The sequence below is a fragment of the Tauraco erythrolophus genome, chromosome 2 (assembly GCF_009769465.1).
Source record: "Tauraco erythrolophus isolate bTauEry1 chromosome 2, bTauEry1.pri, whole genome shotgun sequence".
In the NCBI taxonomy this organism is placed as follows: domain Eukaryota; kingdom Metazoa; phylum Chordata; class Aves; order Musophagiformes; family Musophagidae; genus Tauraco; species Tauraco erythrolophus.
This window is the reverse complement of record NC_141466.1, coordinates 124,560,329-124,584,618: the sequence shown is the minus strand read 5'-3', so window position 1 is coordinate 124,584,618 and position 24,290 is coordinate 124,560,329. Positions and strand designations below refer to the sequence as shown.

The following is a 24,290-nucleotide window of genomic DNA, read 5'->3' as shown; positions in this document are numbered from 1 at the left end:
TTTGATTTCATTGAAAATATGCTATTATATCCTGAGTTCACAAAAATGTCTGAAGATCCTCAGTGGCCCAGCACTAACATTAAGCTCTCTGTAAAATAAACAGATGTAAACTGTACACAAGGGAAGTTTTTAATTCTTAATTGGTTTTCCTCTAGTTATGTGTTCAGTATACTTTGCATTCCCTTTAAATCACTGGAAACAAATGTTTCATACCTACAGAAAAAAAATACTCCATATTGCTCAGAATTCAAAGGCATCTGAAAACACAGATTTCCAAACCCAGCAGATCCATGGCATTAAAGAGGCTACACAAACAAAGACAGCAAGAAACATGGATGAAGCAGCCTCAGCTGGTCACTCTATAATCAAGGTGGGTGAAAAAGCCAGGACTTCACCCACCAAAGTCAGAAACGGACATATTCTCCATCTCAGAATGGTGGAAGATTAGGTCACTCAAAATTACTGTTGCATCACTGAGGTTTTGGACAAACCCAGGAAGCTGAGGGTTGTACTACTGAATTACAACCAAAAAGAGATACACCTATACCAGGCAAACCCAGTTCATGCATGTGTGCTCTAAGAGGGCTACACTGCTTGCATTTCCAGAGTTAATCCTTCTCAAAAAACAGAAAATGAGGCATGAACTGCAGGGCAGGACCATGATTGAATGCCTACAAAACCTGAGCAGAATTCCCAAACAAGCAGTGCTTGCTTGCTGTTTCTTATACAAAGGAGTAGAAAAGAAAATCAGACAGCAGGAGTTCGAACCAAAAAGCAACCCCTTGTTAAACTGAAGGACACTGCAGACATCAATAATGTACAGAGATGCAAGAAATGAACTGGAGAAATGGTGAGAAGAAGGTACTTCTGGACGAAGGTACTTCTGGACAAAAGGCACAGTGCGATCCATCATGTGCGATTCCGTAACTTCAAAAACCACAGACACAGAAAACAAGGGAAGATTTCTGGGGAAGGATTGCCATCTGCTTGCCCTGTTTTATATGCCAAAATCGACTACTGTTGAACAAACACTACCTCACCTACGGGGGTATTTAATCTGAGCCAGTATAATTTTTCTTTAACAATGGCACAAAGGACTAGAATGTTAGAAGTCTGAGCTAAACTCAGATTTCCTAGTGTCTTAATGCATAGTATCAGTAAATACACCTTAGAAATTTGTGTTATCAAAATCTGAGTTTGACTCCTCATTTTTTACTTTAAAAAATTCTTACAGCAATGAGTTCTTTAACCCCTATGCATAAAAATCAAGGTAAGAAAACATTTCTCATTCACATTTGCTACTTTTTTGATACAATGAGGTGTTTTATCCTGTCTTCTGAGGGAGTAAGAAAGATCTCACTTTAAATTCAAATTTGTAGTAAGAAAATAAAGAAGTATGTATCATATAATGATTCAGTATGCAGTGTTTTCTGCTTTTGGCGAGTTACCTTCAAAGAAATCTGTGCAGAGAAGGGGCAAACATGGAAACAGCACTTCCGGCCGAAGAGAAATGCCTCCTTCCCTGACCACTTCTCTACCTTTTTACCTTGTGAAACCTTCCACAATTCCCGATATTTTTGAGAAAACGAGGAAAAATTCTTGGGGGGTTATTTTTATTAGCTGTCTTTACATAGCCCTTTCTTCTTCTCAGTTTCTACTAAGTCTAGCCCAACAATCCTATAGACACTGCATTTTCATTCAGATCATATCTCCTTCTGATTCTTTGCATAAGCCAAGTACAGCCACGCTGCCAGTGTTATCTACATTTATAGCTTCATATTTTAATAACAACATGCACTGCATGCCTTATTAAGAGAAAAAGTTCACACCTCATTTGCATTAGATAGTAAAAACCTGCATAGATCCACTCGCAATCCCGATGACTAAAGAAACTAAACTCCAATTTACCAGCACAAACAATTTTTCACTTAAACTTTGTTAACCTGTAAATCCTTTCTGCATTTAGCTGCAGGTTGTCATCGCATTATAAAGCCAAACAAGCTAAATTATGGATCAGTGAGGTTTTAGGGAAAAAATCCGGGAATAGTTTCGCTGAATAAATTACTACAGCTTCCATCAAACAATTGAAGTACATAAGCTAAATTATTCTGCAATTTTCCATATTATATATTGCTTTGACATCGTAACTAAATTATGCAATAATCAGGAACTCAAATCAACAAAATATTATCTTATTATTGTATGCATCATCCACGCATTCCACAGAAGTCTAATTTATCTTTAGAGGTACAAAATTTTCCAGATATGTCATTGGGAAATGTGATGATTTTATTATTCCTTTATCATCCTCCATACATTTACAAATTTATCTACGTTAATCAAATACTCTTGTGAAATATGAAAGCTTTCAGGGCAAATGAAAAAAATACTGTTTATCATTATGTTTCCCTCACCCTTCTTCTTTTTAAACAGGGGAATATTTTGCCTACTTAGACAAGACAGACGATCTTTCAGCACGCGATTCCTTTCTTATGCAAGCTTTACAAACATTGTTTGCAACTATATTAAATTCCATATGGCATTGGTAAACAAGAACTATCCTTCATGAAAACATCTTTAACTTTGGCCTTGGACTTCAACTTGCACACAGTAATTGCCAAAGCTCAAGCCTGACACAAAACCCACAAAGCATTTCTGTTGCTTGTTCTTTGGTGTTTAAGCAAAGGCTTGCAAAGCACCAACGTGTTACCAAGTCAAAAGTCTACCTAAGAGCTCTGACAAAAGCCAGTTTTCAACCACACAACAGGATCACCATCCTTGTACAAAGCAGCTACAGACCATCGCCCAGTATCAGCTCTACATTCTTTCTTTTCCCTTTCAAATACAAGCTTTCTGTTGTTTTCCACTCAAACCTTATTCCCATTATTTGGGTGGTACAGGCCTAATGTTTGGAGAGGTTTATAATGGATTAAAAATAACAGGATTTAAGAGGAATACTCTGCAGACAGACTTCTGTTTCTATTTACAGAAATTATCTGAATAATTCTCGATTTAATTCTTCTGAAAGAAAAGTGCTAGATAAACAGATGGACTACTCCTCTGAATTTTCAACTGCATCGCATGCTAATTATTATATTTATAAAGAAGACACAGCCAGCTAGTGAAGCTGCACTCACAATATTAAGAGGTGAGCATAATAAAAATTCAGTAAAGTTGCCAGTAAACCCTACAAAACACAAGAAAATTTACTCGATCAAATTTAAGTAAATTTCAGGAATTTTACCTCCACTTAAAACACCAGCAATGTTTCTCCTAAGGGGAAAAAACTGGAAGTGACCTGCCATGCTACCAAGCGCAGTTCCCAAATACCATAATAAATCATTTTATAGATTACACACAGGCTCTCATCGTTATATAACATAAATTGTTTTCAAATATTTGGTCAAATAATAGTTAGTTCATGCTCGTGTTTTTTGCATCATTATTGACATTCAGATGAAATCATTATTTTCCTTCTCCAGCATTTATCCATTGATATGGTTACGACAACAGTCATTTCCACTCTCCCTACTGTGGTTGTACCAGATCAAACCGGAGCATCGCTTTTCATACGACTGCGCTCACCATACCCTGGTGTTTAACGCACCGTCTCTCAAGGTCATCTTCCCTGAACTTGATGACTTATGTGCCATGTTCCCAGTGTATATGCAATTTTGCTAGCACTATGTACAACGACACTCCTTTTTCTTCCAAGATTTCATTTGTCTTTCATTTGGGTGCACTATCTCATGACAGTCAAGTCTCATGCCATCCTCCTCCCCTTCCATCGTGTATTAAGTTATTAGTCCCGACGCTTTTGCACTGCGAACTATTTATCATCAATCACCCTTCTATTATTCTAATCCTTAGAGTCATCCCATCCTCTGTGAGATGCTCTGCTAGACAAATTACATCTCCCAGCTTTGATATCAGCAATCTTCACCAAATGACACAACCTAAAGAAATCATTAAACATGATCAAGCCCAAAAATGAGTTCCAACACCATCTCCCAAAAAATCTCCACTACTACCAACTTCCCTCCTCTTCCTGTACCACTGCTTCCACGCCTCTGTAAACATTTTTAGCTTATTTAAATTCAAATCTCCACACTACCTAAATAAGGAAATAGTTTCCTATCTGTACCAGAGTCAAATGCTTTACTGACATCCACAGAGATGAGAACTAGTCTTACATCTGTTTCTGGCAGGGATCACTGATGGACAGAACCAAATCCAGCACATGCTGAGCAGACAAACCAGGACCAGCTAGCTCTAAACACAATCACAGGCTATAGACAACATTATAAATACTAATTAAATAGAAAATGGCTATTTAAAAACCAACAGATTTACAAGGAAGAAGGTAGTTATGATTGTTCCAATTTTTAAAAGAGGTAAGGCAGAAATAAATACACCATTTTAAAGGAGTCTTCACAAGAAGAGCATTTCTTAAAATTAAAGTCTCCTTAGTAGTCCAGCAAATATAAGCCATCCAGGAGGCAGTATTAGTCAAGGTTTTTAGTCCCTCCACAATTTACTTCAGCATAATGAACACAGGTCAGAGTAGCAGTTGTGAATTTAACATTTGCATTTAGCTTTAAATGTTTAGTTCTGCTAGGTAGTATTTTAGCAGACTATTTTTCTTTCATTTCATTTTGAGAACAGAGTTTATAATGACTTTTCTGGTAATTGACAAAGGTATAATCACCTTACTTTTTTCCCCTGAAATAATGTGCTAGGTTTTACTAGGTCAGTGACAGCAAATACGAATTGTCACTTATGTGAAGTTTTTAATGGAAATTAAAGGACTATTAAAAGGTCAGAAATCGCAAAAAATATATTCCCTTTGATCTCAAGGCAAACATTTGAGGATGCTACAAAAAGACAGAATGCAGTGCCCTTTAAAAACTATCAATTTGATTTTGTGTACCCAAAGCATGAAATAATTGCTGCTTTAAGCTGGCATAAATGGCCTTAGCAACTGGTTGTACGTCATGAAGTGACTAGGGTTGTTGATATTCTTCTTTTTTAAAGCTGGTAAACTCAGTTGGGGAACAAAACTTCCTAGCAACTATACACATCTTCCCTTAATTCAAATTCCAGTGAAATAAACCCTATCTAAAACCAAACTCAAATTCTATCATTAACAGTACAGAAGATCTGCATATGTACGTCTAAATAAAAACTGTACATATATATAGTATACTGTCAATTGACTCAAATTCTCTAAATTGCAGCATTTACAGTACAACAATTGAACGCCAGGAGAAGAGCCCATGGCCTTTAATTATATTGAATGAAACTATAGTTTATTTTACAATTTGAACAATCAAATAAAACAATCAAGTCATTGTAATGTGCAATAGCCCAATATAGTCATTTAACTGCTTTAAAGAACAGCATAAGGGGATGCAAAATGCTTAAACTGTAATCATAATAGAAGGACCTCAATTTTAATTAGAGACAATAATGAGCCGCAGTGTATAGATGTCAAACAAGATCAAGCAACAATTAAAAAAAAAAGGTAGGTCAACAAAGAGGATAAACACATAAAATAAGGCAAAAGGGCAAGATGACAAGAGTATAAAGGTACTATTTGTATCAAGGGAAGTGTCCTTTAAAAATTAATAAAAACAACCTATACTGAGAAATCTATAATCTGGCATCAGCCCCTAACATCAAGGTCAACGAAATATCGCATCTAATAAAAAAAAAATACTACTTAAATCGTATTTCATAGCCAAAACAGACATTCCAAATATTGACTGAAGGGTAAAGTTTCCATCACACTTTCTATAAGTTCAGCTAAAATTGAACGGAAAAAATCAAAGGGAGGAACCTCTGGCACTGTATGTAATCTAGAATACAGTACATTATGGCATTCCTGGCAGATTGCAGTTTTGCCAGATTTGAATATTTTTAAATTTAATGCCCATTTAGCCGATGAGAGTCAACTAGCACAGCTTTGCCAACTGCTACAGAAAAACAACCCTTCCTTTCAGATACAACCTGGCTGTATCTTTAGGAGAAAATGCAAAGTAATCTACCCAAACTCAAGAAGCATCACTGACCTTCGCACTTTGGTGACTGATCTGAATCCTACTTGGAAAATTGTCATCTTTTTTGCAGTTCTCAAAAAAACCCCAGGGGATTATTTTTGAAATAATCAAAAAGAAAGTCATGTTCCCCAAAGGAGGTATGACATTTTTATATTTACATACGTAAAAATGATCAAGTTTTCTTCTTCTTCAGTGGCAAAGTTTTACATTATTTTTAGAACCCTAATGAGATCTGAAAACATTAGTGCGCAAATGCTGGCGTATCGTGGCAGCCGTGCCTCTCGCCTGAATTCCAGCGACTCCTGACAGGTACTACTGCACCGCAAAATTACAGATCTAGTAGAGGTAATTCATCCTCTATGTAATGAACTCAAAAGAAAAGATTAATGCACTGATATGGAGTACAATGTAGCACATTTCAATGACTTATAATGACTGGCAAGTAAGTGTCACAAACCACAACAGACGGGAGGCACATTCACGTCTTTCAATCCTAAACCTGTGAGGCAGCCAAGACACTAAGAGGTTTCGTATTTTTGGAAGTTAAATAAGACCTCATAATGGATCTAATTCTAATATTTCAATAAAAAGCTGACTACGTGTTGAAAGTATTCATTTAAATGCTTCATTAACATAAACTGTCACAAGCACATGAAAAATATCTTTTAAAAATGTTGCCAACCAGGACTACATGACATTGAAGTCAGCTTGAATTTAACACGTGCAATGTCCCTATCTTAATGAAAGCCAGTTGACAGGTGGATTAAGACCAAAAAAATCACTGGTAAACAAAAGCTTACGATCTCTGAAAGCTACTTGTTGAGTCAAGACAAACTTCGATTGGCTTTACCAAAAGCGATCTATGGCATTAAACATTTAAATATATTATTTTAAAAACAGAGAAAAGTTCAGAAAGTAGCTTATACTGGGACAAACTACAGAGATTTAAACATAAACCAGATATAACCAATTCTCTCCCAGGCATATTCATTAGTGCCTTAATGAGTGTCCTAATTCTACTAATCAATTTAGGTCTTAAGAGACCAGCAACTTTAAAGGAAAAATGGCCGAAAGAAAATTCCTCAGGAAGAAACCCTCTCAGATTTCCCTGTGTTTAGGGATACAATAAGATACATTCTCTGGGTTAAAGGAATCTTTAACCTTAAAATCCTCCTTTGCCTTCTGCTATGCTCCTACATATGACCCTAACTCTGAAACCAATCAAGGTCCATCAGACCACAGCCTCCTTCCATCCACATCTCAGAATTTCGTGTTGGATTTTGTACCATCTCTCCATGGACTGAAACCAGAGAAAAAAAACAAGAGAGACCACGATGTGATCACGTAATTAAAGACTGTGTAAACAGAGGTAATGGCAAGAGGATTACTGTAATTCAGCTGGGCATTTAAAACATCTACATTTCAGCTGCCCAGAAGGTGTGACTTCGTCTTTGCCACGTTATTCGTTGCATTTCTCAATGGAAAAAGCTTTCCTTGCAAACATTAAGTAAGTTGGTACAAGAAACTAAAAGATAAATGGATTTGTGCTTTCCTATAGGGGCCAATTAACAACTTGAATAAACACCAGAAAATACAAACTAATTCCCCTCTTCCTTTCTCATCTAACACAGTTAATTCCTGGTTATGTGGATAGCCGCTCTGCCCGAGTATAGAAACTATTGTTTCCTCAAAATTCAGAGTGTCCCTGCAGTATGTAATCAGTAATAAATTATATTGCAGAGCAATTGCCATATCAATATTCCAAATTCTGGTTTTCCTCAGAGTTCCCATTAAAAAGCCGTCACTATAGAAGCTGCAGAAGCACAAATGAGGGTGGATCCCATGTCATTTCTTCATGCAAAACATAACCCCAATTAGGTATCCCTGATTATTATTTTTTTTTTACAAGTTTTTTGTTTTTTTTTTTTCTTTTTTTTTTTTCTTTTTTTTTTTATTACACAAGTTTCTGGAAAGCTTATCTTACTCCTTAGAGCAATCAAGCTTCCCATGATGAAGAGAGTATGAGATTTTGAATTGTTTCCCTTGACCAGAATTCTTCTTTAAAACAAACATCCTCACATTCAACTGAAAAAAAAAAACACCAAAAAAAAACACCAAAACACACACAAGAGAGTTCAGTCACTGCTTTTTCCCCAAGATTCAAAATGTCATGTTTTCTTGAGTCAAGTCAACACCTTTCTCGGCCTTCCTCACCTTGTCAAACCCTTGTGCTGACCATGCCACTATCCAATTGAAATTAGAGGCATGATACTGTAGCCTGAACTCAGGAATGGAAATGAAGGAGGATTTTAATAAGCTTTTAAGGGGAAGTAATAAGCCCATTTTGCTCCTTACAAACTGCTTCTTCACGTAATTAAGGACTGAGCACCTTTGGACTGCTAAAAAATATAAGAAGTTATAATGTTCTTTATGAAGAGTTTTGAAATGTAACCCATCTCCACATTTGTTTCCTCACGCTGTGTGAAGACAGCCACAACATGAGAACTCGAGGCGAAATGAAAAACAGTTGTAAACAAAATAAACTTCATGTCTTTGACAACGAAAGATTTGGAGAAGTGCTCATGCAGGAAGACACTTTTTAACAGAAATTTGCCATACAGAAAATACAAAAAGTGAATGAAAAACATTCAGAATAAATCCTTCAGCAATAGTTTGTTCAGATGCTGCAAAGCAGACTTTTAAAGAAATTAAATGTAAATATTTAACAAAAAGCTCTACAGAAGTTGACATTTTGAAGGCAGATAAGTCTTTAACTGGTCTATTGCGGACTAGTTGGTCTTAATTACATCTTCTGGATTTACCGAAGGGTAAAACTTCAGATGTAGAAACAGTCATATTCATGGATGAACTATTACTAGGTCAGAAGCTGCCCAAAAATCACAAATCTTTTTCAGCAAAAGTTTCTGCAAACAATGAGACTTCTTTCACACAGAAGGAAGTTGTGCTGGGGAAAAGAAAAAAATTAACTGAATCTGAAAACAAATGGAAATTACACACCTAAAATACTTTTAAGCACTTACTGATGTTTTGGTACCTAAAACAGGGATAACCTAAAACACTAGCATATTACCCTCCAACAAATAAAACTGAACCTGCACTCTCTTTAACAAGTCTCTATTGGATGAGTCAATCGCTGCTGACAAGATTTTTGATTTCCTTCTGGGAAGACTGGAGTGGAAAGAGAAGGATATTAAGTTGTATTAGATTGTCAGGGCTGAGTATTCTCTATACTATATGTTTCAATAATGTCCTCATACTCAGAGGGGAAAATACATAAGTGCACCAAAAAAGTAAAAAAGTATTGTGCATAACAAAGCAATCTTGCTTTAGACCAACTGGAAAAAACTTACAATGGTGTCAGAAAAATCATCTGGAACACCACAGATATGTTCACAGAGCTTTTTGCGTTTGCATTGATGGGTTAAACTATCCAGGATACATGCTGAAGAGATGGAACAGACCCACTCCTTAATTTTGAATGCTGCATTGCCTCCTGGAAGACAGGGAGACATCTCACCAGTTTTCAGACTACTGGCATATACACAGTCATCCTGCTAATATTAGGAAATATTGGAATGTATGTCAGGAAACATCAGAAACACCAACATTAGGACAGTTACTGATACAATGCTTTAGAATGTAAAAAGATTTCTCAAAGTCTAATATTACTCGAAGAACTAGAAGAGGAGCAGGGAACTTCCACTGCAAGCATGAGAAAACATATTCTATGGATGAGAGGAACAAGAGGTAGGAGAGGAGAAAAAAATTCTTTCAAAAGATTGTGAAATCTGGTTTGAGATTACTAGTAATAATTCCTTAAAAGATGAAGGGAGAAGCAGAGCTGAGTATTTAGCTTGTTATGTTTTGGATGGGAACTGGTTACATGGACACCCTTCTTGCTCTGCAGGCTGGCTCCCTTACAAAATACTTATCACAAAGAGATCAGCCAAGACAAAACACTGAGCAGCAGCTGAAAGAAATTCAATTGTATCTAATTGTGATTGACAAGACAATTCCAGGGTAAAAAAAAAAAAAAAATCTGTTCCAAGAAAACAACTTTGAAATATTTGAGACTCCCATTAAAGCAACAGCCTACGTATTAACTAGGAAAAGCTGTTTTATTCTGTTTTGTATCAAGGAAGATGCTCCTCCTTATGAAGATGCCCACACCTTAGTGTCTGTTAAAAAAAGCTTTTTTTCTATTCTATAAAGCTGCATAGACAGTATCAATTTCTGTTCTGCGTTTTACTGTGTTCAGCCTGACACAGGTATGGTTTCTGGAATAACAAAATAAATTTTGAATCATCTACCACAAAAGTAGTAGGTGCTATTTGGGAGGTAAGGGGAAGAGATGAGAAAATATGGAACACACCATCAGTGAGGAGGTGTATGCTTTATAATCTGTGGACATGTCAAAGCTAGGTATTGTACTATTCTAGGTTTTCAGTAAAATGCTTTTGAAAATTAAAAATATGCTCTTCTGTTGTAAGCAGTAAATTAATTATTTATATAAACATCAATTATGAAAGGGGATATTGATTCCTTCATGCATACATATGTTATATGAGGCACAAATTCCTACTATGTCTTCTTCTAGTGAATGGGACAAAGAAATAACACCATCCTGCTTACTGCCAGAGTTTCAGTAAAATTAAAACAGAAAGTTTAGTACAGTCAAGATACTTTAGTCTTCCAAGGAAAAGAAACTTCTACTACCCAAAGCCACAAAGAAAACCACAACTGAGAAGAAACTTCCTAATCAGATTTTTCCCTGTCTCCTAAAGCATTAGACCACACCAGCCTCATCAATCAAGAAAAGCCATTAAAGAGTCTGCAACTACCAAGACCAGAAAACCATAGTTTTGTTGTGAACGGCTTACTGTGAAAGTGAAGGTGCTCCAGCAGCAGCCCACACAGGCATCGACAGCCCTCTGAAATGAATGTCAATTAAAAAGGCAGATGCAGAACTGCTTAAATGAGCAACTGCTAAGATAGTGAAGCTAAAATGATGGAAAATCAATTATGCTATTCCTTTAAAGAACAAGGGAATTACAAGAGCAGTTCTTAGTCTCCCTGAAGTCAGCTCACCTTTTCCATTTTTCATGGTTTCTCTTTCCCCCTCAGAACTGATTGCCACATGCTCACTGCTGACATGCAGCTGTCTAGTAATCCACAAAAGCCCTATTATTGTAGTGGCAACCCAAAGCACCACTATACTTAAATGCGCTCCAAGGATTTCCATCAAAATCCTTGGCAGATTCTAAGTAATTTTTCAGGAAATTTGGCCTTCATATTCCTGGAATCACAAGGACAAACTTAAGTTGAAATGCCTGGTCCTTGACACTTCAGACCTTGTACTGACAGAACTACTACTGACATCTGAGAAAAATTCCCTGAATAGAACTGCAGGATTCGGCTAATTGTAAGTAGAAGCGCCTGTTTGGCTGCTCAAGCTTCCTGGACACTAGCCTGTAAAATCCTATTTTCCAGTGGCTTATAAAACTTAAACCATCAAAGCTGCCATTTTCCATGCTGGAGCATCTGCTGCAGGCTGGTTTCTGCCCCCACTAGCCTGGGTGTAAGGGAAAACTGTTCTTCTGTTTCAACAAACGAGGCGCACAGAGCATTTCGCCATGTTTCAAGCGGAGCAGGCTTCACCTCTTCACAGCTTCCTACGTGTGACCACACAGAGCACACATTAGTCTCAAGGAAAAATAAGTCTACGTACTGCAGCGCTGACATTCGGGGCAGAGAACAAGACTTTCCTTGCCATTACTGATCCTTCCTAGCAGGAGCTTCCAGCTAAGAGACAGCCACTCTGCCCTCAGTATTCTTCATGCTGGTATCTGAAAGGGGGAAAGGGCCTGGCTGGAAGGGAAAGAAATAGGCTATCTTAATTCATCCTCTTCTCCCATATGCATTACAATACAGTCTTTAATTACATGATCATATATTTTCTACAGGACCTGTGAATAATTCATTCCATGGACTGTGCTCTGGGAATGAATCAAGAGAATGCAGTGAACTAGACTATTATCTACAGGACTCCTACCTCATTTGTTGCTAAAGCTGGATGATGAATGAGTCATGGAATTGTAGACGAAAAAAGACTAGTCTCATAGCTAATACATTTATTCATTTTAAAAGCTATTTCATTTCTTGTGTGTTTCTTAGCGGATGGGAAAATTAAGAAGTGTTTCACTTATCTGGAATTCTGTTTTGTTTATTTACCTAGAAATTCATCTCTACTTCTACAGATTACTTTAAATCTATTAGTCCCTTTCACAGGACCAAAATGTGGCCATCGCTATTAAAAGAAATCAAAGAAAGGATTAGAACTACACATATTAGTATGCAATAACTACCAAGGAGAAAACACAGACTTCAGGACTACCAACGCAACAGCAAAGTCTTTTGCAGAGGAAGATGTATTGGCTCAGTTGCTAACCCGTTCTTGTCCCTCACAGCCCAGCTACTGGCAGTCAGAAACTGGACCTGCCCTCTCCTTTGTTCAGGAACACAGACTGATTGCAATAGCAGCAGATTTGTGCTTCCATCTGTGTTGAAGACATCTCTTAGTGGATTTCATTAAAAATATCATGTCTGCAGTTGGGAAGAACAAAGAACAAGTACATCACTCCAGCAGCACTTCTACTGCAGTATGGCTGTACAAATCAAGGCTATGCTCGGTTGCCAATTAAGACACTAAGCCAGGTGCACAAGAGTACCATGTACTGAAAGCTATCAGAATCATGCAGTAATAAATTCCTAAATACACTGCTGAAAACACTGGCAGAATAAAATGGTTCTAGTAGTTCATATCTAATGCACATTGCCATTAGAAACAGTTCCTTGTGAGGAACTCAAGATAAATTTATGTTTTTTCATCTAAAATGTTGACACTGGAATGCTTCTTTACCCTCCCATAACCAAGTCCAATGAGAAATTTACATTCTGTCTTTTCTCCTTCTCACTACTTCTCTGCTGATCTTTTAGAAGAAACAGCTTTCAGGGTATGTTTTTTTCTTCTTTTTTCTACAGGCTAAATCAGGAGCTTCCACTGCTTTCAATTTAGCTCCCCTTCCTGCCACAAGAAAATTAATAGAAAAGCAGACCAAATGCCCAGAAGGAATTGTTGAACAAGTGGCATCTAAGCTGTAGAAAGGATTTCAAAAGGAACTCACTCTTGACTCCATCTCATTTGAAAACCGCCTACAAGCCCTAGGGATGGATTAAAGCTAAGTATGGCCTGGATAATCTACAGATGCAGGGCCCCCAGTTGTAAGGAGGACAGCAGCAAAATACTTGGGAGTATGGTTATTCCTAGAAACCGGAGGGCCTCTTTTGGAATGCACAGCCTGGATCAACCAAGCTATTCAACCCTGTCTTAATCTATGGCTGGTGAGCTCAGAAACGGTGGCCCCCGACCGTGCTTCTCTGATGGTCCAGGTGGTTTCAAGTGGGGAAAAATGGTTTAAAACTGAAATAAAAAACAATCAGTAGCATTAGGCATCTCTTGATCACAACTTTCAAGCAGAAACTGAAAGTTAAAAGTGGTCAGACCACCGCAGAGGCATCGCAAGCAGCTAAAGAGCCTGCAAGAGAGAAAGGAGGTTTCTTAATAAGATGAACACAGGTGGCTGACAGACTTGAAATCAGACAACTATTTCTTTTGAAATCTACTTTTGACTGCTGCACTCAGCGTTCCCCAGGTGGCTGGGATCCTTTCAATAGCGTTTCTATTAGGAAAAGAGCTACAGTAGATCAGTAGCACCAGTTCCCAATTTAGTATTTTTTCTTCCTCTGACAACAGCAAGCCAATGCTGAGAGTGGACAAAGCACTGGGGGGGGGGGTGGCGGGAGGAGGGGGGAAGAGCAATGAGAGCTGCTCTCCTGAAGAAAAAGCAATGTATATCTCAGGACAACCATATAACCCCTTAAAAAGTTTCTATTTGTTTGCTTTATAGAAAATTCTCTCCATTGTATTTTCTTTCTTCTCAATTTGCATTGACTTAGGCATACTTACCAGACTGAAGCAAGGGGGATGATCAGGTAAAGTAATAATCATCATTTAATAATGGCATCTGTTCAGTAATATAGTATGAAAAAACAATGTCTATTTAAGGTAAAAAAAAAAATCATTTTGGATGATTTCTGTCCAAACTTAAATTCCAAAGCAGAAATCTGTGTGCTGGCCAATAGCATAAAGATCCTAGGATGTAAATACATTCATTTTATCTTATTGATCAAAAAAAAAAAAAAACCAACAAGGGGACACATATAATGTTATACTTCAATGTCCCTGATTTTGAACCAACCCTATGTAACATTTAGGAATGACAATTGATCCCAACTTTAAATCTTCTGACCAGAACAGATAATTTTATGGACTACAACCACTGCAAGTAACTGCTACACTTGGGAAATAAATAATAATGCACAAGGCCAGGTACAAGGAAAAAATCTCAACAAAACTGAGAGCTAAACTAGATATTACTTATCACTCAGGAGGCAGGAGTTGCAGGTAAATACTCGACAACGATTGAGAACAGTAAACATTCCCTTCTTGTCAGGCAACTTTCTCAAAAAAGATGAGAAAACCCAATAAACTTATTAAATTTTAATGTACTGAAATTCAATTCTAAATCTACAGAAGTTATTAATGAAGAGAAAAATGTTAAAAGAAACAGTTATAAATAGATGCTGCTTATCATTGCCACTGGCTTTTCAACTGCACGATCCATTAAAAGAGAAAGCAAATGGCAGAAGTGGCCTGGTGAAAGATCTGTATGCCCAAAAGCCTCTTTGCTTTCTCAGCTACATTACCTGGTCAAATAAAAGATACTACCTCTCCCAGGAATGGTTCTTTATATCCCTAGAATTTCAGAGCTACAAAGTTAAGAAAACAAATACGTTTTAAAGGCTTTAGCTCAAGTAATTTGTCTAACATTCTAGATATACAGTCATTTGAAAAAGAGAGTTGAAAACGTATGGACAAATAATTGCAATAATTTTAAATGTACATAATCACTTTACAGTGCATCCCACCTGTGAATTGTTCAGAAGCATTTCTGTCAAAACAGTTACTCAGGTTCTTTAGGACTTGCTCCTAAACCAATGTTTTGGTATTCTCATAATCGTATTTTAGTAGATTCGAACAGCAATGAAAGTCAAGGTATTGCAAATAATTTTGCCCTGAAATACCTGAATTAGATCTGAATTAAGCACGCAGAAGAATTTGATTTTTGTATCTGCAGTGACATCTAGTGCAAGAAACCAAAACCACATTTAAACAGGGTTCTAGAAGAACAGAAGCTATTATCATTTATTGTGTGATTTCTGACTAAGATGGACAAGAATAATTAACATCAGCCCTTTTAAAACTTTCTTCGTATCTTGTCTTCTGCACAACATCCACAAGCCAGCTGATGGGAATCCTATTAAGCATAAAATGTTAATAAGAGCCTATGTAATGCAAGTGTGCATTTTTCCCTTTCCATACAAACTCGGTTTGATATGTGTACATATATTACATAATTGTTGGAGGGCAAACAATTGTTGAGAAAGCAAACATCCCTAGGAACAGAGCTGGTATTCTATTTACTCTGTTGACATTTCTAAAAGAAAACAGATTCAGCAGTAACATCTGACTTAAATTCTTCCTGCCTGCTCCATAGATATGCAATCCTATTTTAATTTTGCAGTGATTTTTAAACCTCTTCTTTAAAAATTCAAGAAGACATGACATATAAACAGTAAACAAGAACTGGAAGCATGCAAAAAGTGTTATCTAATACAGATGACAAATAGAAGAAGCTATAAAATAACAAATAAAATTCGTTCAAATGAAAGTACAGATTTAAGTCTCCTGTTAAAAGTACACAGCTATACTTCAAACACAGCCAACAACAGACATTCTAACCAAAATGCAATACCAACATGTCTAACTAGCAAGAATTTTACAATAATTATTCACTTACTGACATGTGAAAAATCCTTAGAAACAAGTGTTATTCCTGCCAAACATACAAATAAACACATATGCCAAAGCTGAAAGTGAACAATTTAAATACAGTATCATGCACATATCGTTTTTTATATAAAGGCACACCATTCTTACAACTCCTCTTTTTTCATTTGACCTATAAATACAACCATTTTAGGACCTGTGTTCCAAAAGCATGCATCCAGAAGTCTCAAAAAGTCACAGGTACTTTTTACAGGCAGGATTAGGTACTTTTTACAGGCAGGATTAAAGCCTACATTTGTGTCTTTTGTAAAAACCTCGTAATAGACAATTTTCGAACACCCAACTTACCCAATGGTAAAATGCCTGGAGTGATAAAAATAATTACAAATATCAAGCTGTAGATTTTTGTTGATCACATAATTTTATATATATAAAAAGTATATATATCTAAATTAAAAAAAACAGCTATTCATTAGTGATCTTGGACAACTACATCATGCATTAGGTTCCTAATGTTCTAGTAATCCTACTACAGAATAGGCACAAAACTCACTTCCCTATTCAATGCCTTTAACAACCAACAAAATCTTGTATCACAACTACTCTGTTTTGGACAAGAAGCACATGCTGTGACTAATGAACTCTCATCATTACTAGCGATGTGATAAGTACTTTAAAAGTTCTACAGTTTGTTCTTCAGGAACCCAAGAGCTTGCACAACTTCTCTATTCTACAGCCATCAAAAAGCGGATTTAGTAGACACAAGAATTTTATGTGAAAGTAGCAGGTGTTAGAACTGAGAGCATTTCTCACCAGAGGTCCGAGCGTGTTAAAGACACGAAAGAATGAAGAAAACAAATGCTCTTGTGCTCTTGGAAGAGGAAAGTACTGGGGTAGAACACAAACAAGTGAGAAGAAAACAGGAGTCAAGCCAGTCAAGGTCAATAGGAAGTAACAAAAAGGTATGAAACAGGAAAATGGTGATGTATGCCCAGCTTTACAGGCAGAAGAACGGATAAAGGTGTATGAACATCATTCAGCAACTGTGGTTTAAAAATTATCTGGAAATGCAAAATAAATGGAGACTAATGCTGTATCTATATAGAAAACAACAAACTGCTCTTGACAGAGTTCACTACAGTATACATGCCAGCATGGAAAGCAAATGATTAAAATCAAAATCTGTTAGTTTCTGCCACCCTAATCAGCACCTCATAAAGAGCAACACAATTACTTCGAGTTTTGCTCTCCTACTGTCTTGCTGGGTACAGCCAAGATTCATAAAGAAAGAATATTCCCTGTTTAGACGAGTATGTCTACCAAAATAACTGTTCGGTATTAGTCTGTATTTATTCATCACGGCAAGTTAAAGAGTATTTCATCTCCCTCAAAAAGAGGTATGATATAAAAAAACCCATAGATGTTAATGTTTGAAGATAGACATACTAGCAACAGCTTTCTTTCCCAGGTAGGAACAACTATTGTTAAGCCATAAAAATGTACTATTAACCAGTACTCAACCAAAGAGCACAAAAAAAGAAAAGTATCAAATAAATAGCGTTCGATAATATATTTACACAACGTGGTAAATCACTGCAGCAGAAACAGTATTATTGATGACAGTGAGGTTCTGTCAATAAATCCAACAAGACAAAGCCAGCTGAAGCAGCTACTGGTTAAATTACTGATCATGAGAATTAGACATGCACAAAAAAAAAAGACCCTATCCTTTAATAGACTCAGTGAAGACAGATCTCCCTACATCCTTTGACATCAGTTGAGCTCTGCCACACAAAGCTAATGACACGATTAGAATCAAACAGGATAACAAAATAAAAGGTAACCCTAAATCTACTTAAAAAAGAAAAAAAAGAGCATCTAAATACCTTAATGCTAGGTACAAATGACATACATCAAAGAAGGCAAAAGCTAAAAGTCAAATCAACCTCTACACGAAACAGTAAAGAGGAGAAGAAATTTAAAAGAAGGTTGGGAAGAAAAAAACAGCAGAGAATTATATAAAGGAGTACACATTTTAAAAAGATTAATATAAAAGCTGCTAAAGGTTAGAGAAAGAAATTGGAACATGCACAAAAGATGACAAAAATAAGATGCCAGTAAAAGAAAAAAGATCCCTGGGAGAATGACAACACGTGCAGTCAAATATAGCAGCCACATCAAAAGAAGTTTTGTACCAATTAAAGCCTCAAAGAAAGAGAGAAATCGAAAGTTGGATAGGTTACCCTAACATCTCAGAAAGCATCCAAAGAAATTACAGACCCCAGAATTGATCTTTAACAGAACAATACAAAAAGGACTAAACTAAGGAAAAGTGCAAACAGTTTTTCTTCCCTCCTCCTCTTCTTTGTGGAGATGTATACAGAAGAACATTAACAGAAGGAAAAAAAATCCATAGAAAGATCTAATGAGAGCAGATGAAAGCAAAATCCCAGAGTTAAATAAGTGCTGAGGTTGCAAGACACCTGAAGATAGAGAATCAACATAAAGCAGTGCTTTTTTGTAAAGCGAATTCTTTTGACAGCTGGTGACATTTGAGGAAACAACCCAAAGCCTACGGGCTTCAAATCAAACACTACCACTTTTGGGTTTCGATGCAGTATGTGCTGCTGAAACATCGTAACGCATATTTATTAAGCACTAAGATATCCTCCCTTCGATTAAAAAGAGGGACAAGGAACAGATTGTAATAATGGGTTAGTAATGTTAAAGTGTCATAATGAGGAGGTCAAGGATGAAAACAAGCATCACCACTGGAAACAAGGCTTGTCACTTCAGACAGATTAACAACGCCAAGAAGCTGCCACGCTACGCAGTAAAGAATACTTCATATGGAGTCGGCACAAATTTAAAACCCCAATATACACAGTGTCCTGATCTTTGCGTAAGGAAAACAGGAGGATTTGGGCTTTAAGTGTGAGCTGACAGTAATTCAGACTCCAGAGGAACCCAGAGAGTCGCCCTACAAAAGGGCTTCTTCCAGATGCATGAAAGAAAGAGCACACTATCAATGCCACCATGATTAGGCCAAGATTTGTCCAATCCAACAACAGCATATATGAAGGATTACATCCAACAACATTTAAAGACAGGATAGTCCAACATATCCAGTCTAAAGATGCACAGTGTGATGGAAAACCATAACTTTGGGTGAACTACATAGAGACAAACATCAAAGGGGATAAAAGCTACACACAGAAATAAGGAAGAATACTGGGATGTACACGTCAGCTGCACACATGGCACCGTGCCGACTGAGTTTTAAGCTGCCAAATACTTTTTATCAAAAACTTGCCTTCACACAGTATTCTCTCTAGCTCAGTATTTTCTAGCTGGATAGTATTTTCCATTCTCTATGAATTCCTTTCAAGGTAGCATTTAGATGTTGCTGGTCTGACTTAAAACAAGGTTCAAAAATAACTGGCAAGGGTGAACAAGTTTGAGGAACATCTTCCCTGCAAAACAGCATGCATCACTTGTTTGTCAGGCCTGATGAAAGCACTGTATTCAGTAAAAGCTAGGTAACTTTTTCCAGCAATATCTGTTGATCTAGTAGAAGACACCAGCATGTTCTATGAATTTACCTTCCTGTACTTTACAAGGCCTATACAAAATCCTTTCAATTATTTCGGATTTTAACATTAACAGATTTTCCCATCAGCCTGTGAGAACAATTCAAAACCATGTGAGCTTCAGTATTTAGAACTTAGTATGAAAAAAAATGTAACTACATGTAATAGAGCAGGAAACCCCATTCAGCTACTAGCAAGTGTACTTGCATCTGGCAGGCATATATGAATAGGTAATAGCTGTTCACATGAATTTTCAAAATCAACTGCCTAAAAGATTTGGAGCAAAAGGTGTTAGGGACTGAAAAGTAAAAAGGTAATAATTCTCCAAGCTTGCTGCAGGGCAGGAACTGAAAGGCAGCAACTCATTCAGGACTGCGAGCCCAGGGAGGGAGCAAGGGGAATGCAGGTTTTTAACATAAATATAAATGTGAAGTTCTAAGTATTTTAATGAAGAATGTCCTGAAAGTTACTGGATTATGGCATGGAAAATGTTGCAGTTGTGACTGCAGTGAGGTGGACATACCAAGACAGTCTCATTTCTCAAAGGGTGCCGAGACATTCTAATTCTACGAACGCACAATATGCACGGTCTCTGTGCGAGAAGGGGTACACCAATAACGAAACAAAAAAGCCAGTGAACTCATAGGGAGTCCGTTACAAGACACACCGCTGCTCTCTATAGCTTAAAATCCACTTTCCAGTGACTCAGCCTGGCAAACTCCCAAAAAGCCCTTTTCCACTCGTATGCTGGTAGTGATGTCAGGAATCATTAAACAAGAAGTAAATAAAAATATGGATAGCTTCAGTAAAACCATGTGAAATAGAACAGTACCACCAAGAAATCTTTTGCAGATTTTCAGGTTTTTGGGGCCAAGAAAGTTTTATCAACTGCCTTTACCCCAAAAGTGAAATATAAGCTGTGTTCATGTACTCAAATATCAGCATATAAAAGTGCCAAATACAGAAGCTGTATGAATTAAACTAATGAAAGCTCAGTACCAAAAAAGTAGAATTACAGCTTCTGTGTTTAAGTCTTTTATATTCAGCTATTTAACAAATGCAGTTTTCCCTTGCTTATATGAATTGTTCAGTTAACACCTCCTACAATTCTATAATTTCTGTGCAAGAATCACTGTATTTCCAACATGAAGCTTTGCAAACTTCCCAAATGCTACATCATATTCACTTTCACAATTGACCAAAATTCACAAATTCTCCATGTGATAATGAACTCCCCAATCCAGACATGACTAAAGAGAGGATTAATCAAGTTCTATGTATGTGTAGATGCTTCAAAATAACAAAGTAACACAGAAATAATGTAAAATTGGACCCAAAACATCTCTGAGGAATATGCAAATAATAATTCCCAGTTCAGTATCTGGACAGACATTAAACAGTCCATTCTGTCACACCATCTGCTAGACAGTTACCAACCTTGCTCTGTTGTTCTCTATGCTATTTGTGCTTTATTTTTATTTTTAAATATGGAGCAATTCAACTTATTTGGAAGTCAGATAAAAGACATGGTGGTGAACTTAAAAAATATTTAAAGGAATCAAAAAGCGATACACAGCAAAAAATCAACTACGAAAAGTAGTTTCAGATCAGCGATAAGGAGAATTAAAAGAATTACTTCTAAATGCTTGCTTGAATTGCACCTCAAACAAGCTTACATTCAGTATATACAGCAAGTCACAAAAGCTTAAGCTTCGTTTTCAAAATTTTTATTTAATAGAATAACTCAAACATTCGGCAAAAAAAATTTTGGTCTACATTACGGAAAAGAAACTGTGGGAATTATTCCTCACGCTCACATGTGTGCTGTATGCACGTATGAAATCATAAAGTACACTAAAATATCACCTCAGAGTATAACCTTAATCATGAGCCAAATGTCAACATAAAGTCTTACCAGTACAACTGGACAGCAGGAAAGCAAAGGTACATGCAGAGAACACAAAAGCCTCAGTCTACACCATGCAAAAAACACAGTATGGCAATCACCAAGTTGCCCTCCTGAATCTGTACTAACTCTACAAAATTCCAGAGAGCACTGTGTGGATTTAACTGCTCCAGAAGTAGTCTGGACTCATACGAAGAGCACACTGCAGGCCAGCTTATGTGAATCAGTTGCAAAAATCCCTGTGCTTGGGACTCCAGAGCATGCCTAGGTCAGATGGATCTGTTTGGTTTGATGAAGACCTACTGGAGGAGATTCAACTGCAGAAATTCCATTGAAAGGTGTTTTTCAAGTTTACAAGCCATTTCTGACCAAAATGTGAATCTGAAGGCCAATGCAAAAATCTATATTCACTATGCACTGTATTCACCAAGATACTCAGTGTAACATAAAAGGTGATTATTCACAGGTCTTGATACAACACAAACACCAAGGGAATGAGGGATTCACTTGTGCTTGCCCCAGGTTTTCTTCATGTGCAAATCAATAAAAACATGCAGTGTTTTAAAGACTTAAGAGATAAGCTGTTTTGCACTGAGGTCACTAAGATGAAGAAAAGAGTTGTGCTCATTTTCATTAATAAATATTTAAAATCTTATCCAAAAATACCACTGTGTCTGAATACTTACTCTTACAACCTCTCAAAAACTAATTATTTGGAATAAGTCAAACAAGACTGAGAAAATTGTATTATTAAACAAAGCCAAAGAAGGTGACTTAGAACAGGAAGTTTTTCCAAGTTCCTAGTTCAAATGCCAAGTTGAAAATTTATTTGTTTTCCTTACTTTCAGAATATCTTGAGTTTCATTCCACTTGTTTGTCCACTCTTTGGTCAGTTCTTGCACCTATAAAAGAAAACAAGTATAAAAAAAAAATCATATCTCTTCTAAAGTTCATGATAACGCATTCTCAGAGAAGTACTAAATATCCGTGCACTTCTTTGTGAAGTTTAATACTTAAACATCTAGAAGAGCACTGTTGCTTCTGCAATAAGTGGCCATAACTACAATTTCTCTCTCTCAAAAAGGAAAATCACAAAATTCTTATTTATAGTATGAAAAGTAACAAAAGACAAGGATATTCACTTCAAATAATGGCAGGCATTTTCAAAGAAAGGGAACAATTCCATAAAGTGCTTCTTCAGTCCTACAAAGTCTACTGCCACAGATTGATCCTTTCACTATAACAAGATGACGGCTCGTTTTCTACAGCGCAGGTACACACATTTAGGTTAAAATACCCTCCACAGAAAGGAATGTTAGAGGTGGAAGCAGACAGGGAGCCTTCAGCAGAGAATCAGAGCAAAGTTTGCTGCAACTTCAGGAGGGCCAGTTGTGATAGGACAAGGGGTAATGGTTTTAAAATAGAGGGAAGGTAGATTCAGGTTGGATATTAGGAAAAAATTTTTTACCATAAGAGTTGTAGAACACTGGAACAGGTTGCCCAGAGAGGTGGTGGATGCTCCATCCCTGGAGACGTTCAAGGCCAGGTTGGACGAGGCCCTGAGCAACCTGATCTAGTTGGAGATATCCCTGTTCCTTGCAGGGGGGTTGGACTAGATGACCTTTGAAGGTCCCTTCCAGCCCTAACCATTCTATGATTCTATGATTCTATAACTTGGAAATCACGTACTTCGTTAAAATCAGCATAGAAGCAAGAAGCTGCTTGCAAAGGCATTACAGAAAGGAAGAGCGTTGGGTTTGAACGCTTCGGTTTTGTCCTGCCTTTCTTACTCATCCAGTTGTCCATCTCATAAGTTAACTTTCATAGCTTCCATACTAGTAAAGGTTCTTTTCATTTCAGAGCCTTTCAGACTTATTAGAAAGCACTGCACAGAGGATGCTTCAGGAAGATCCACCTCAAAGCTCTGGCTGACTTGGAATCATGATCACATTAAATAAAAATATATATACACACACACAGAGTTTCATTTTTTAAATCACCAGATTTCTGCACAGGAATTAAATACACAGACTTCTAAAAACATACACAATCTTCTATTATTTGAATTTACTTCAACTGCAGAAATCTGGGGAGGGGAAGGAAAGAAAAGCACACCAGTTATATCTCTGTATTACTTTACGTATAAAACCACTGCAGGAAAGGAAAACAACAACAAAAAAAAGACCATCAATGCAGTTCCTCCAAACATCTCCACATTTGCTATCTGCAGCCTACCATCCTACCTGTCCTTGCGGAACAGCTGAAAACTAATCAATGAGAACTAAAGAAGCTCCTCTCATCTCTACCTGATCTCAAAATTTCAACAAAGAAAAGTAAATACAACTTTCAATGCATCATATTAGTCCTAGTGCTGCTAATCAGAATGTCAAAATAAAAAATAATGGAAAAGATTAAAGAAAAACATGAAAGAGGTCCATCATAAGTCTATTCACCATACCAGAATAATTTCTATTTCTCAGAGATCATTTAAACATTGTTCTTATATAAGGACAAACCAGCTCATTAAAGAAAGCTACCATATATTTGTCAGATAATTTAAATATGGTGATAAAGTCTTTAGATCTGTATAAACAAATTAATTATTGCACTCATTCAATTATTAAAAAAAAGCTATAACCACTGCAATATCTACTAAGAATTTTCAGTAATTATGTCTATTGTAATTATCATGAATAGTAATCACATAACCTTCTAATGAGGCTGCCAAAAGATAATAAAATATC

General features: G+C 36.8%; 1 protein-coding gene across 1 annotated transcript in view; it reads right to left on the bottom strand.

Moving 5' to 3' along the window:
- Window positions 1–24,290, bottom strand: part of KIF16B (kinesin family member 16B) — a 142,197-nt gene that overhangs the window by 80,118 nt on the left and 37,789 nt on the right. The window contains 1 exon segment of the mRNA XM_086631102.1: window positions 22,389–22,448. Coding sequence (XP_086487228.1) covers window positions 22,389–22,448 — 60 coding nt within the window.